This window comes from Dermacentor albipictus, chromosome 3 (genome assembly GCF_038994185.2).
Source record: "Dermacentor albipictus isolate Rhodes 1998 colony chromosome 3, USDA_Dalb.pri_finalv2, whole genome shotgun sequence".
Classification (NCBI taxonomy): domain Eukaryota; kingdom Metazoa; phylum Arthropoda; class Arachnida; order Ixodida; family Ixodidae; genus Dermacentor; species Dermacentor albipictus.
Genome location: NC_091823.1, coordinates 138,913,430 through 138,928,136, shown reverse-complemented (window position 1 = coordinate 138,928,136; position 14,707 = coordinate 138,913,430). Strand labels below are relative to the sequence as shown.

Sequence of the window (14,707 nt, the reverse complement as noted above, 5' to 3'; positions counted from 1 at the left end):
GGGGCGGTGCTGGATATATGAGGACCAGACGCCGTGACCAGTTGAGGCCTTGTCGGCCAGTCGTCGCTTGCGCTCAGTCGTCGTTTTCCTTCACATGCGTCGATGTGATAGTGGTTTCCGCAGCCGTTCAGCAGTGCTTCACAGTTATCGATATCCCACGGTGCTACGCTCTAGAAAATGCAATGGATGTTTTTCAAAACATGCGCACACCACTGTCACTGCTGCCAAAGTGGCGATCCGTGGGGCGGTGCTCGATATATGAGGACCAGACGCCGTGACCAGTTGAGGCCTTGACCGCCAGTCGTCGCTTGCGGTCAGTCGTCGTTTTCCTTCGCATGCGTCGATGAGATAGTGGTTTCCGCAGCCTTTCAGCGTTCTTGACAGTTATCGATATCCCACGGTGCTACGCTCTACAAAGTGCAATGGATGCTTGTGAAAACGTGCGCACACCATTGTCACTGCTGCCAAAGTGTAGATCCGTGGGGCGGTGCTGGATATATGAGGACCAGACGCCGTGACCAGTTGAGGCCTTGTCCGCCAGTCGTCGCTTGCGGTCAGTCGTCGTTTTCCTTCGCATGCGTCGATGAGATAGTGGTTTCCGCAGCCGTTCAGGAGTGCTTGACAGTTATCGATATCCCACGATGCTACGCTCTAGAAAACGCAATATATGCTTGTGAAAACGTGCGCACACCACTGTCACTGCTGCCTGTTCCTGCACTGTTGCTCACTGCTGCACCACTGTCACTGCTGCCTTTGCAACTTCGTCGCAAAGTCCGGGAATAAAGCCTAGAGAACTGTTTGGGGCGTCATCGAGCGTTTTAGCACGCTATCTCATTTACCCAGACTGCACAGCTGCGATGAAGCGGTTAGTGCAGCTCGTAAATATCTCAAATGCGTTTACTCAAACCTGAACTGAATTGCTCGGCCTTCCAGTAACGCAGAACGCGAACGTGCAAGGACGCCGAGGATATCTTGCACTAGGTCATTTTTAGCATATGGCAATTGGGTGAAACACTCAGAGCTCCCAACTTTGTGGTAGCGGCTTCTAAGAATAAAAATGCAGCAATATGGTGTTGCGTTGCAGGGCAGCGTACTTTTGCTAAATATGTCTCATACTTTTGATTTTACTGGGCGCCACTCACCTTAATGCCTGGCCAAGGTTAGGAAAATTTCCGGGAGCAAACAAAGGGAAGGAGTGTATGATGTAACTTGGGCGATTGACGTTGTCATTTTTGTCTTTCATCAAATTGAAGAGCATCTGCGAACAAAATACATGTATTTTATTTTAAATGAGCGCACAAGTTTTACCTAGACAGGCTCCCCAGGAAACGCATGAAAAAGCTAACAGTGAAACATGTCGGCTAAAGAGACACAGCTGAAAATAAATGCAAGAGTCTATTACAGGTTCTGTGGTTTTTATAATTCTTGCCGGCAAGTTGTGGCCTATGCTCGAATGATCCGTACATATTTGCTTGTACTGCAAGCGTGGTATTGCAAGGAATCCACGCGAGCACGCGGCGAAAGATTTCCGCGCTGATTGGTCAAGTTTTTGGCTACGGAGACGACAAAATTCCGCCATCTTAGTGACATACAAATAAGCAGCAAAATCAAAGGTGTAGAGGCGACAGTAGGGACAAAACAGAGGAAAAAAAGATAGTGCCGATGCATCGTGCAACCATAGGTTTCCAGAGCCCGCCACTTGTGTAACAAATGCAGCCTGTGGTTATCGCTGACACCGTTTCTGCCACGGTGTCAGAAAGGCTGTCGTTCATCGTCTTCGACGCGTCCGACATACAGACACGTGAAATGTCTCTAGGATGACGCACCTCCAGAAAACGCCTCTCGAGAATTATCTTCCCTGAATACAACTTACTTTCGTTTTCATGCGCCATCGTTGCCTGGGGGTTTTATAGTGATCCAGAGAAAGCGTGTGGCAAGCAACCTTGCACGGGTAATTGACCGTCCTCGCGAAATGAAACCTATGATGTTTGGTCTTGAGCAGTTTGCCTGCTGTGCGTGCGTTGGTTTGCCAGCATCAGACTATCCTGCTGCGGCACAGGCATGTTTGCGCATTGAAAGTTCGGTCGCGATAGGCGTGTTCCACCTCCTTCTACGCTGCATTGTGTAATGCGCAGCCATCCGTTGTGTTCGACTACATGTGGGAGCACCCGACGGATACGCAACTTGTCGGCATTCTTGGGTGAGCACTGCACGGGCCTGAGATTACGCCCCGGCCCGGGACCACCTTGTGAAGCTATAAGGCCCCACTCCGAACTCAGAACGGGCCCGTCCCTGGCCTCTGATAGTAATCGCAGGGAGCACCTCTGCTGCCCGAGTGCTCATTATATATATATATATATATATATATATATATATATATATATATATATATATATATATATATATGCAAACAAGCGTGTCCACGGCCTTAAACAAAAAATAAACGCACAAGTAGAAAGGGACACCCACACCCCTTGCGTTCGCGTTCGAATAGCATATAGCATCGATAGTTGCAATAGTGCAATCGCAAAAAACGGTAGCAGGGACATGGCTTGAAGAGCAGGTTTTGGATAAATAAATTTTCCGTACATGGAATCAATCTTACTTTTCGTGGAAAGAAATTAGAACATCTGTTTGTCTGTTCTATTTGCTGAGGTATAGTAACAGCCAGCTGTTTGCACGTGTCCCTTCATTCACCTTGGCAGATAATGCCTTGGACGTTGTAATTCATAATGCTGGCGCGTGCTCTAAGACTCGACTTAGGCCCTTTATTGAACAGGCCCGAGTCCAGCCCGAGCCTGTGGCTTCAAGCCCGAGCTCGGCAAACGCCCCCACAAAACTCTGCCGACGTACCGGGCCCGTGCAAATATCTAATTCTTGCAACTACTCAAATCACGTGTGCAAAAAAAAAAAATCCAGCCGTCAGACACAACTATCAACTTGCAAATGTTAAACGAGCGATGCACCTGGGCACTGAGGCGCAACGTAGAGGACAGCAGATGCATACGGTCCCAGGATTTTCGCTACAAACGAATCACTGCTGTTCCCAGCCATGTTCACGCATAGCCTTCTTAGGCGCTATATAAGCGCTGACAGAAAATGAGAGAATCACCAGCACGGAGGCTTTGCTGAGGTTACATTGCTAGTATACGTTATTCCTTATAGCCTATTTAGCCAGAATGAGCTTCCGGACGTAGCAGTTGGCTTTTAACGTTGTTAGCCTACGTTAATTCGCACAACCGTTCATGCAGAAAGCCAGCCATGTAAATGTGCTAAATCTCGCCGACTGAAAATAACGAAACCTTAAGCGACCTCATACTTAAAATGGGTAAATTCTGCGGTTTCACGTGTCAAAACCACCATACGCTATGGGGAACCAGCGCTGGCCAGGAGGCGCTACGACATTTTTCATGCGTTACTAAAATATGCTGAAACCGTCCGATAGGGAGGCTACGATGATGGCACGACATATTTAGCGATAAGAAACGTGCGCCTGTATCAATGTTTGTCTAGCCCGATGCGGCCAGCCAAGTTCTGTCCATGGCCATGCGCGCTGCGTAGAGCGCATGCGCTGCTACGTCCTAGCCCGTCGGTTCCCTGCCGTTTGAGGAGCCGTGAAAAGTGTGACTCAAGACAATCGGTGAGTTTGCTGACACGAAATCACTGCGTGTGCTACTGGAAACTGTGTCTACCGCTCGCTAGGCTGTGTGTTACGGCGCTGCTGTCGGCACGCGAAGCTTCAGCGCTGGTTGCCCATTGAGATACGCCGTAGTGGGGGCCTTTGAAATAATTGTGACCACCTGGGGCTCTCTAACGTGCACCGAATGCACAGCACATGGGCGTTTTGCGTTTTTCCTTCCGCCCCCCTTTAAATGCGGACACTGCGGTCGCGATTAGATCCCAGCCCTCTGCGTGACCTGGTAGTACGGTCGGTAGCAGGAATGCTGTTCTGCACAGTTGCTTTTTCGGCGCCTTGAACTCTGCTAAAGGCAAGCCAGCACGCTGTGCTAGAAATGCGCGTTGATAGCGCCGTTCCAGCATGCCTACCCTAATACCTAATTTACGGCATTTTTTTTTATCATTACCAGAATTTTTGTATATTCCGCCGTGCATGGCATATAGCACAATTCTACTTCACGAGCTAGATTACTTTCAACGGCGAACAATAGTTAGAATATTAGAATAAATATCTGAATTATTAAAACGAATTCTTCTAAATTTAATTCCTAACTGAAAAGCGTTTCCGCACTTATTGCAATTTACGACTCCTAACCGGTGACATTCAATCTCATATCCACTTTAACGACTTCTGCCGTTGACACCTGTTTGAAGAAATGCCTTCCTATTGTGTGCGATGAAACGCAATGCTGGTCTAGTAATATTTTACCTTCAATATATGAAAACGTGCTTTGTTAAAAAGTTGCGAGGAAGGACAGTGGATCTTTACTGTAACATTGACAGTGTGTATCTCGAAACTTCAACATTTGGTGTAAGTGCATGCGCCTTGTGAAATCAGTCATGTCAGTTCGTGTATTGCACACATGCGCCAGAGTTATTAGTTGAAAACTTTATTATTGAACTTTTGGTAGCTATTCAAGTTTACATGTTCAGTTTCAGTAACGTCCACGATTTTCGCTTATCCAGCACGATAAGTACACTAGAGGGAGGGAGGGAGAGAAAACTTTTGAGTCTTTCGAGAGTTTCGCGATTACGAGGTCTCCGTCGTCTTCATCTTCTTGGCGCTGGCGAATGGAGACTTCTCTTCAGCAAGGGTGGGCCCCTATTCCAAGGCTCCACTGAGTCGCGCTGCATCGCTCGCGTGCTGCACTAGTGCCCTTTGGGCCGTGAGCTCGCTGCTGGTGAGCCGACTCTCCCATTGCTCCGCACTCGGGTGTTCGTGTTTGTGGAATGCTTTGTTGCGTTCGCACTCCCAGGTGATGTGACAGAGTGTAGGTTTGGCACCGCACCAAGGGCAGGTGCCCTGTATATTTTGAAAATGCTGTGAACATTAACATAAATCGCGATGTGTTTTTACATAGGTTTACAGGCATATCATGATCCTGAGACAACCTTTTATACCAACAACAACAACACATGAGGGGCACGCGTAAAGCGCCCCTTCGTAACATGCGTCTCCTTCGAACCAACCGATGTTTGTTTTCATGTAATATATCATATGACTTGCGTATGAGATTATTTCTTTTCCAGAGGGGAGGGGGAGTGGGCGCGCACTTCATGGAATTTTTTAGCCATTCAAAATTTGGTGAAAACACGATTGGTCATGCAAGTAGTTTCGCATTGGATTAGTTAGTCATTGCACATCATCGAATGACTCTAGCAATTAGCGACCGTGATCTCTGTGCCAAATAGGTCACACATATTTCGTGTTCAAGTGCCAGTATAATTAAAGAATTTCGATTCTGATGAATAACGGTAGAAACTTCGCTCGCCTAACTGCACAGATAATTATTTGGGGACCATTATTGACCGGCTCTCTCATTAACACATTTTATGATATGAACTTCTGCTGTGCTTTAATGGAAAGATTACCCGCGGATTTTTATCTTGCCCAGTTTTATGAAATGCAAAAGAACTTCTACTATTACGCCAAAATACGAGTAAAACGCTAGCAAATGCTGCAGTGTTAAAGCGTGGCCCCTGTTACTTGCGACGCATGAGAGTCGTCTTACGGGCGGATATTTCTGTAATCTGGGAATTACCGATGTGCAATTACAACACGCCATTTTGCACGACACTTCCTTGTGTTCGTGTTAGTTTCGCTGGTTAACGAAATGTAGCAATCAAGCTACGCAATTTCACGTGTTTTGAGAGGGCGCTTTCACTCCCCGCTTTCATCCATTGAACGCGCGAGATCACTCCACCACCGCTCACCACTCATCTTCGTACGCCTTCATTGGCATCCAAGTCCAAGTGCGACATTATCACACTTGGACTTCAGAGGGAATACTGCTGCGACGCCGAAGACGATGGTGGAAATCGTCCACAAGTGTCCATGTATTGCTACCGCAACAAAGAGGAGTGTAATTAGCTATAAGTGGTGATTGTAATTAGCTCTATATAGGCCTCTATCACTGTCGTCCTTCGCCTTGCAGCAACCATGTTTATGGCGCGTCCTCCATCAGCCTGTGCGGTGCACCCAAGTTCGCTAGGGTGTCGCGGTGCCCCCCCGCCAATGTGCATGGAGGGAGGGCGCACGCATAGGGCTACGCCACTGTTCTGGTACTGCGGCACTCGCGACAGAGCTGCGCCGGAGATGAGCACCTAATAAGCGTGGATGTACACTGTCCTCTTTGCGCATGTGTGAAAGCGAAAGCGGCGCGCCGACGTCCACGCTGCCCTAGAGGCCGTGTAGCGGCGCGGTCTCTCAAGCGCGGGTGCGGGCTGAAAGCTTGTGATATCCACAGCAGGTGCCGTGCACGCGAAGACCACAGAGTTTCCTACAACGCCGAGACGGCCAAAGCTCGTGATTCCAAGTCTCGCCGAAATTGGTGACTTGTCTCACGCCCGCCAGGAGAAGCGGGACTCTGAACAGCGTGTCGAGGTCACGTAGTGGGACAGAGTCGACCAACACAGACACGTAGCTGTCGAAACTTCTAAAGAATTCAATGCCTTGCAAGACTGCTATGAAGACCAGATGGGGGACAACTTATTGGCAAATCATATACGACACGAATGGGATTCAAAATAAGTTAATAATAAACCTGACAAACAGACAGAATGGAGACGTATATTCTAATAATCGAACTCATTGCACGATCATGTGCATCGACTTTGTCTTCTTTCGCATCAACGCTTGTTTGCCACTTCTTCATTTGCGAGTTGTTTGGAGTAAAACACATATACGCGGGATTTTTATGACATCCGTTCATGTGAAAGAACTTCCCGATGAGAATGTTGATTTGCTAAAAAAATTTTTGATGAGACAGCTGGTTTGCAGGAGGAGCGCCACTACTTATTATATGGGAAGGTCTTTATATAAGGCATGTTGGCCATGAGTGACTAACAAGTGCTTTTACGACAAAACGAAGGATTGTCTGTGGAAGAGAGTTTTTTGTTTATAAAACAAAGAGTCTTGTTGGGCAACAGACGTTAAAAAAGTTAGTGCTCCTATAGTAGCGGAACGCACGATACACATCTGCATTTATATCTAGGTTCAGATGAACATACCCCAGGTGGTCAAAATATTCTGGAGCATAGCACAAATACTTTTCTTATAGACTGCGATGCAATGGAGCGCTAAACCAGAAGCACCAATCTTTCCACCTTTCATGTTATTCCAAAATAAAAACCAGCATTCAATGTAACTAGTACCCGCAGCGCAGCTAATACGCAGTATGCCTTGCATACTACCGACTACATGGAAGAGTAGTAAATTGTTTAAGTCGTTGCTCTCTTAGATTGGACAATCAGCTGATATAGCGAATTAAGTGCGCAGTTAAAAAGCAATGACACACTTGATGCTAAATGATAATAAAGCTAATAACTGTGATCTTATTATTCTTAAGTAGGACAATTTAAGAATAAGGTACATCTAACAATGACGCCATGCTGATGTTGACAATAGAGAACATTCCCATAAATAGAGCCAAACATCGCTTAGTGCGAAAAGCATCCGAAATATTGATTTCCTAACAATGTCCTCAAAGGTATGCCGATAATGCTGACGTTGTGTCCGTGATTTACTTAAAGACGTCTTATGTAAGAGCACAAAGAATTTTATAATGAGCTAAACTGAAAGCGAGTGGACAGGTTTTTGTGTAGAAAGGGTATGTGCCCGAGACTGTGGTGCAGCGAGAAGCGGGACAGGAGGCGCATGAAGAAACCGCAGGACAAGGGCTTACTGCCAATTGAAATTTTATTGTATGATACGAGTCTTTATATAGGAAGAACGGGGCATAAAAAATAAAGATGTCATCACCGTTGACTGGTCGGTCGATCAAACACGCATCATCGCGGAACCGGTTATCATGGCACGCCAAGTACGCCCATGCATACGTAAGCCGTCCCTGGCCTTATCACGAAGGGAATCGGCATTCTTAGACAATGGCGGTGCGGCCAGTGTGTGGTGGTGACATCGTTATTTGGCAGCTTCATCTTTATATTTTAATAATTTTTTATGTCGTTTTCCTTCTGCTTTTTTATATAACCCTTCGTGTCAAAAAATAAAATTTCAGTTGACAGTAAGCGCTTGTCCTTGTTATTTTTCATGTGTCCCCTGACCGGCTTCGCACTCTACCACACAGCCTTATGGGAAATCAACTATCCCAAACCATCACCCTTCTAAGGTATGTACAGTAGTTACGTTTATTCCAGATTATCCACAGTGTTTTACGTTAAGCCGGCATGAGTTTCGTTTGGCTGATGACCATTTTCACATGGCAGTGCAACGCTGGACTGGGTCCAGGGGCCGAACAGACATGCTTTTTAGGTTTTCAGAAGGCTAACCTGTAGTCCTTTGACACAGTTGATGTTGACTTCATTTACGGATCCGCCATAATTTGCTAGAGGAGGGTTAACTTGTCCGTAGTGGTAAAACCGCTTAGTCCACAAATAGTCCAGTGTTGTCTTGGTCTTGGGATTGTTGGCAATTGCTGTCATGTTGGCAACGCTCTTACAAAACCTAAACGTGGAAAACAGGAATATACACAAATCTTGCTGTCACCGATCACACGAAGGCTACATTATCCTTGTGATGTAAGTAAGCATCCGGCATAGCTCGTTGCAGTTTGTATAAGCATGTTCTCCTTTACAACAGTCGTGACAACTCTTCAGAGATCTTGAGACTCCCATAGCTTCGCTCAAGCAGGAGTGGATCTCTGCGAGAGGATTGGAGATAATGTATGCCTCTAACTATGGATTTCAATTCATGCATTTGAAAGAAACTGGTAGAAATAATTGATCATTCGATTTAGTGAAATACATCAAAGGAGAAATATTATGGAAATATATCAGGAGAGTCGAATTTTTTAAAGGTACTCTTATGTGATTTCACTTTGGAAATTTTAGTTTTCCTTTGCCAAGTTGTAAGTGACAGGAATTGCTATGTTTATTTGGAAAACTTCAATTACTCATCCGAAGCATTAAAATGGACTCCGGGCAACGACTTGTACGGTCAAATACTCGCTGGATCGTTCAATAGAGTTTCCAGTTCAAAGTGTCTCTAGCGCCAAGCTCGATTTACGGTAAACGCTTCTTAGTATTTCCATGTACCGGCTTCTACAGTGAAAATGTAAATACATTACAGTAACACGTTCGATATTCTCAATGCGCCCTTGTGCATTAACGTTTGCATATGGTCAGACACTTCAGCTAATGCTAGCCATATTCTTAAATTATATAAGCTTTGTCAAGTTCATATGGCATGTCCGTTCACCTTATCCAAGACATTTTCAGCAGTCATATTGTGTTAGATTATTTAGTCACCTAACCATTCTGTTTCATGCGTTTTTTGTCCTAACGTGCTGGAATCAGTTGGCAAATGAGGCATTCGAAATACATCGCAAATGAAAGCTCACGCACGAAAGTTTCATTTCGAACTGCTTACACTTGTTACGTGTTTTAGTCTTTGCGCACGTCATAAAAAGAAATCGCGAAAACAATACATTATGTTTGCCTCGCCCATCTGACGTGTTGGCACCGCACCACACTCAAAAGTTTGGTGATCGAAAAAGCTGCTAGATTTAGTCAGTGTCTCCAACAGTGCGGCTACGCATCCATAATACAGGCGTTCTGTTTGATACAGCTTGAAGTATTAGGTCGCATGAGAAAAATCTTTCCAAATGCAATATGCCGGCTATGATTTCACGGTAAACCCTGCATATCGGTGGTCGCTCTACAGTTTTGTAGAAGCCTTGTCAACAATGTAGTCGTGTTTGTGCATTTAAAGTTGAATTAAGAGTACGGCGGAATATTCAGAATATATTATTGTATCAAATTCTTTTGTGCAAGCTGTATTTCAAATTATTTAGGAGCCAAGGTATGTTAGAGTGCAGGCACTGTAATGGTTATAGTAACTACTAGCCTATGGCGAGGTTATTTCATTCACTGGCCGCATAGAAGCACGCGCCCAATTGTGGGAAAACGTGTGGGATGGACATTTTTTATGTCCATGCCACGTGAGGAAAGGTGCTGTAAAAGTGCATGCCTTCAAGCCGGTTTTCACTTTAAGCGGCTTAAGAATTGTTGAGGATAATAGACTGGCTGAGGGGTGAGGCCAGTTTTAGCAATATTCTCGAATTTTTTTTCGTTCTGACGTCTACACTCATGTCTCCCATTCAGTAATACCGCAAGCAAAAGTGTAGCAAATATTAGCTAAGGTATGACAGTTTGCACTGCATTGCTAAGGCAATCGCAGCACGTACTTGTAAGAGATGCCGATTCCAAACTCCGTCTTGTTCTGCTTTCCGGCCTTCTCCACGAGGATGTCAAAACCTTTGGACGAGTACTTCTTCGTTTGGAAGAGTTCCAAGGCATCAGGATCGTAGAACGGGTAGGCCACCACAATCGAGCAAAGCCCGTCTGGTGGGATTCTCAAAAGAGACCCTCCGAATGGCGATTCTAGTGTGCAAATCAGCGAGTCGAGCGGCAGTGGCCTCTCTGCGGCAGAAGAAACATCAGGTCTACAGCGCGCGCTAGTGCGATAGTTAACAGCAGATTTGAAAACTATTGTACAGCTTCACTTGCGTGTTTATACTTCCAATAAAAGAATTTAGAAACTATTTATGACCCCGATCGGCACCATTCGCCGCCCTATTGAGCGAGCCGCTCTTCGTCATGCTCGTAAGACAGCTAAACTCTCATCGCCAAACTAAACGTTCGCTTCCCGGCAGGCCTACTCGTGCGAAGAGGGTGCAAAACAGATTGCACGCATCGAAGCGTGGCGCGAATACAGACATCTGTTCGAACAGATGTTGGAAATGTCCACACAAAGCGAAAGCACTATATTCCCCATTACGCGAAAATCTGGCGTTGTAGCCACCCGCGTGACTGAATAATGGCACCAAAAATGGCTGCTGGCACAAATGCTCGATGTTTGTGTAAACACACCAAGTTGATGTCCTTGAAAAAAATATTCGTTAAATCTCACTCTGGGTGGGATTGTGACCTTGGCATTTCGAGGGGCGAGAAGGGCACGCGTGCATGACTCCAGGTCGGCTCCATGGTTCTGGTTGCCTAAACGTGTGCCTAGTGCATACGTCACTGTACACGTCACGTCGCAGCCATCTGGCAGATTGAACGTTTGGCCTATGACGCACATCGTTGAGCACGTGACGGTGCAGCCAATGGATAGGAGGTCGTGCCACGTCATTAGTGTATAAAATGAGCGTATAACAGAAACATCACCAAGCTCCACTTGAATGTCGCTGAGCCTTTACGAAAATTAGCTTAGACGGTCTATAGAGTGCACATAAACTTCTTGTAGACGATTTTGCTATTTTATAGACTTACTTCTTTGTTAATACAAAGTATTTAGACAGTTGAAAAAGGTGATAAGATTTGTATCTCTTTTTGTCTACTCGCATTCTATATATAGTCGGTCCATAGGAAAAATTCGACAAGGTGCTTGTTTCTTTTTGTGCACTTTTCCTCTATAGACTCGGTATAGACGGAAGTCGATAAATTCTCCATTTATTGTTTATTTTTGTCTATGCATTGTCTATAGAAGAAATACGATAAGATGTTATTTTTGTCTACTTCTGTTCTATACACTAGATATAGACAAAAGTCGATATTGCCTATATTAATTATCGTTCGTTCTACGTTTATAGACTGTCTACGGAGGACAGTCGATAAGGTGTTGATACTTTGTGTGCACTCCCGGTTTATTGACGCTCCCGTTTATAGATCTCTTATCGAAGAAAGTCGATAACATGCTCGTTTCTTTTTGCCTACTTTCACTCTGCAGACTAACTCACGAGCAAAGTCGATACAGTCTCTATTTACTCTTGCTGACTGTTCGTCTGCACACTGTTTATATAAACAACAGATGAGAACGTATACATTTCATTTTGTCTATTCCCAGTCTGTAGATTTGCCCACACCCTTACACACACGCACATGCGCTCATTCAGGTGCACACATCCACACACACAATATACATGATGAGCTAACTTGGACTAAAATTTTAAAAATACCCAAGAGCTCTAGAGAAATCGTACCTACTTCATAGCAGTCATAGCCGCATGTACTTACGGCCAGTATTTTTTTCATCACGAAGCATTACTTACCTAATTAATTTTAGTTAGTGAATTTCTTAAATTATTGCTTGAATCGTAAACATATCAATTACAAAGTGTTGGGGCACCTCAAATAACCTCCGAATCAAGCATTTGTTTAGTGCTCAACTTTGTGTCGTTGGTTTTAACGAGAAAATCAAAAGCGCGCGAAACATTCAAAATACGAAATCGCTAGGCACTCGCGGGCCGGTTGTCAAGCGTTCCCAAGCGAATAGCCACGGATACACGGTTTTACTAGCGGCGGCCGCTTGATAACGTGATTTATGCTATGTCATGGTCGCGCCATCAAGAGAACACTTAGCTGAGGCATTGACAAGCGTAGTGGAGCCTTGTACGATGCGGCAATAAGAGAATGCAGTCGTACACATTTCAATGGTCACTTGTAGGCACTTGAGTAGCGGCATGTGAGTGCGCATCTATTTCGTATTTCGTGCATATCGCGGGATTATTTTTTCTTGGAAAAAACAACCAGGACCATTTAAGCACGAAATAAATACCTGATTCGGAGGTTACTTAAGGTGCCCTACAACTTTGTAATGGATATGGTTGTGATTCAAGCAATAATTAAAAGTTCATTAGTGAAAAATAAATAATCAAGCAATACTTCGTGAGGAAAAATATCCTGGCCGTACGTACATACAACGACGGCTACTATGCAGTCGGTACGATGTCCCTAGAGCTTGTGGGTATTTTTTAAAATCGGGGTCCTATGTAGCTGGGACACCCTATATATATATATATATATATATATATATATATATATATATATATATATATATATATATTATAAAGGAGGCGTATTCCGTGACGTGCCACTGAAGGGCAGAGCGCTTCCCTGAGCACAGTCTCTTAAGCTCTAATATCTGCGGCGGGCGATGCTGTTGGCAATCGTGCTGCGTACGTCCAGGCGTTCTTCAGTACAATGACCCTTTGGAAAATGGAGCCATCCTGGCTACTTCGTCTCAAGATGAGGCCACAAAATCATGTAGGACTTGAGCCGCCGGACATTGACCACTTCGCGGTTACGAAGACGGAGGTCTGATGGCTCTATTTAACTAGTTCTATGAGGTAGTTGACAGGAGAAGTTCGCTGCACAACTCGGTATGGTTGATCGTACTTACGAAGTTTTTAAGCGAGTCCTCGTAAGCGGGTCGATACGGACACTCAAACGACAGTTTCACGTAGAAAAGTTGGAGTCGAGGTGCGAGCATCGTGTTTTGATTTTAGGACATTCTATAGCTTGCCTTGCGGCGTCCAAAATTGGCAGGAATTCTGACGGGTCTGAGTAGAAGACCTGAATGGTATCGATTCCTTTAGAACATGAAGACCACAAAAAAGATAGGATGGGGAGAAGCTGGTAGTGGCTTGGGTTGTGGAATTGTAAGCTTGGCTGATGAATGGAAGAACTAGGTCCCAATTGGAGTGGTCGGATGTGATGTACATAGCGAGCATGTCGCCAAGGGTGTGATTAAACCGTTCCATGGCACCATTGCTTTCAAGGTGATAGGCGGTAAATGTGCGATAAACAATAGCGCATTCAGCAAGCAATTTTTCAGTGATTTCAGAGAGGGAGGTGCGGCCTCGGTTGCCGAGTTCAGGAGGGTCGCCATGACGAAACACAACTCAGCGTAGGATAAAACTGGTGATTTCCAGCGCAGTAGCAGCTGGGAGAGCAGCAGTCGCTGCATGGCATGTTAAGTGGGTGGTCGACGGCAACTATAATCTACCGCTTGCCGTACGTATTCATTGTGTGTGTGCCATATAGATCGACACCGAAACGATCAAAAGGTTGAGATGGCCAAGGCAGGTAATGGAGTTCACCAGCTAGGAGATGAGGTGGAGATTTGCACTGCTGATGTTCCCGGCAAGAGTGGACGAAGTTCCGAACGAAGGTGTACATCCCCCGCCAGTAGTAGTAGTGCCCAAGCCGCTCATACGTTTTGAAAATGCCAGCGTAGCCATCCGGTTGCTCGGGATGGAAAGAGGAAGAGATTTCGTATCTCAAGGCTCCCGGGATGACGCACAACCACGTAGCTCCCTCTGATGCATACTCTCGTCGGTGCAGAAGATTATTACGGATCGCAAAACGAGGAACTCTGCGCCAAAGTGCTCAAAAGGCCGGATCTGTTGAAGTATCCCAGAGATTGTCGAAAAGGATGCAATTCACGGGTGATTATATAGTTCGATAGCAATAGTGTCAAAGTCAAGAGAAGAAAACGGGGGCTCACAGGGGGACAGTGGCCTCTAGCGAGAGTGGAGAGCGGGAAAGAGCGTCAGCGTCGGAATACTTCCACCCGGAACGATACACCAGGGGCGCTATAACGTAAAACTATTCCAAACTTTTCTATTCCAATTCTGCTATCAGCCCTCCGCGATTGGTCAAAAACTTTTTTCGACCACCCCCCACTTCACCTGTCTGTCACGCGACGCTACAAAAACCGCAATACCTC

At 45.4% G+C, this 14,707-nt stretch overlaps 1 protein-coding gene across 5 annotated transcripts in view; it reads right to left on the bottom strand.

Moving 5' to 3' along the window:
• Positions 1-14,707, bottom strand: part of LOC135917831 (uncharacterized) — a 265,446-nt gene that overhangs the window by 183,931 nt on the left and 66,808 nt on the right. For 4 of the 5 annotated variants that reach the window (XM_070536083.1, XM_070536081.1, XM_070536080.1 and 1 more), the window contains exons 8-10: positions 10,383-10,617; positions 8,467-8,641; positions 1,143-1,258 (exon numbers count right to left, since the gene is read on the bottom strand). In XM_070536083.1, the coding sequence (XP_070392184.1) occupies positions 1,143-1,258; positions 8,467-8,641; positions 10,383-10,617 (526 nt within the window). The remainder of the gene's footprint in view (positions 1-1,142; positions 1,259-8,466; positions 8,642-10,382; positions 10,618-14,707) is intronic. The other variant, XM_070536084.1, reaches the window with a different exon arrangement.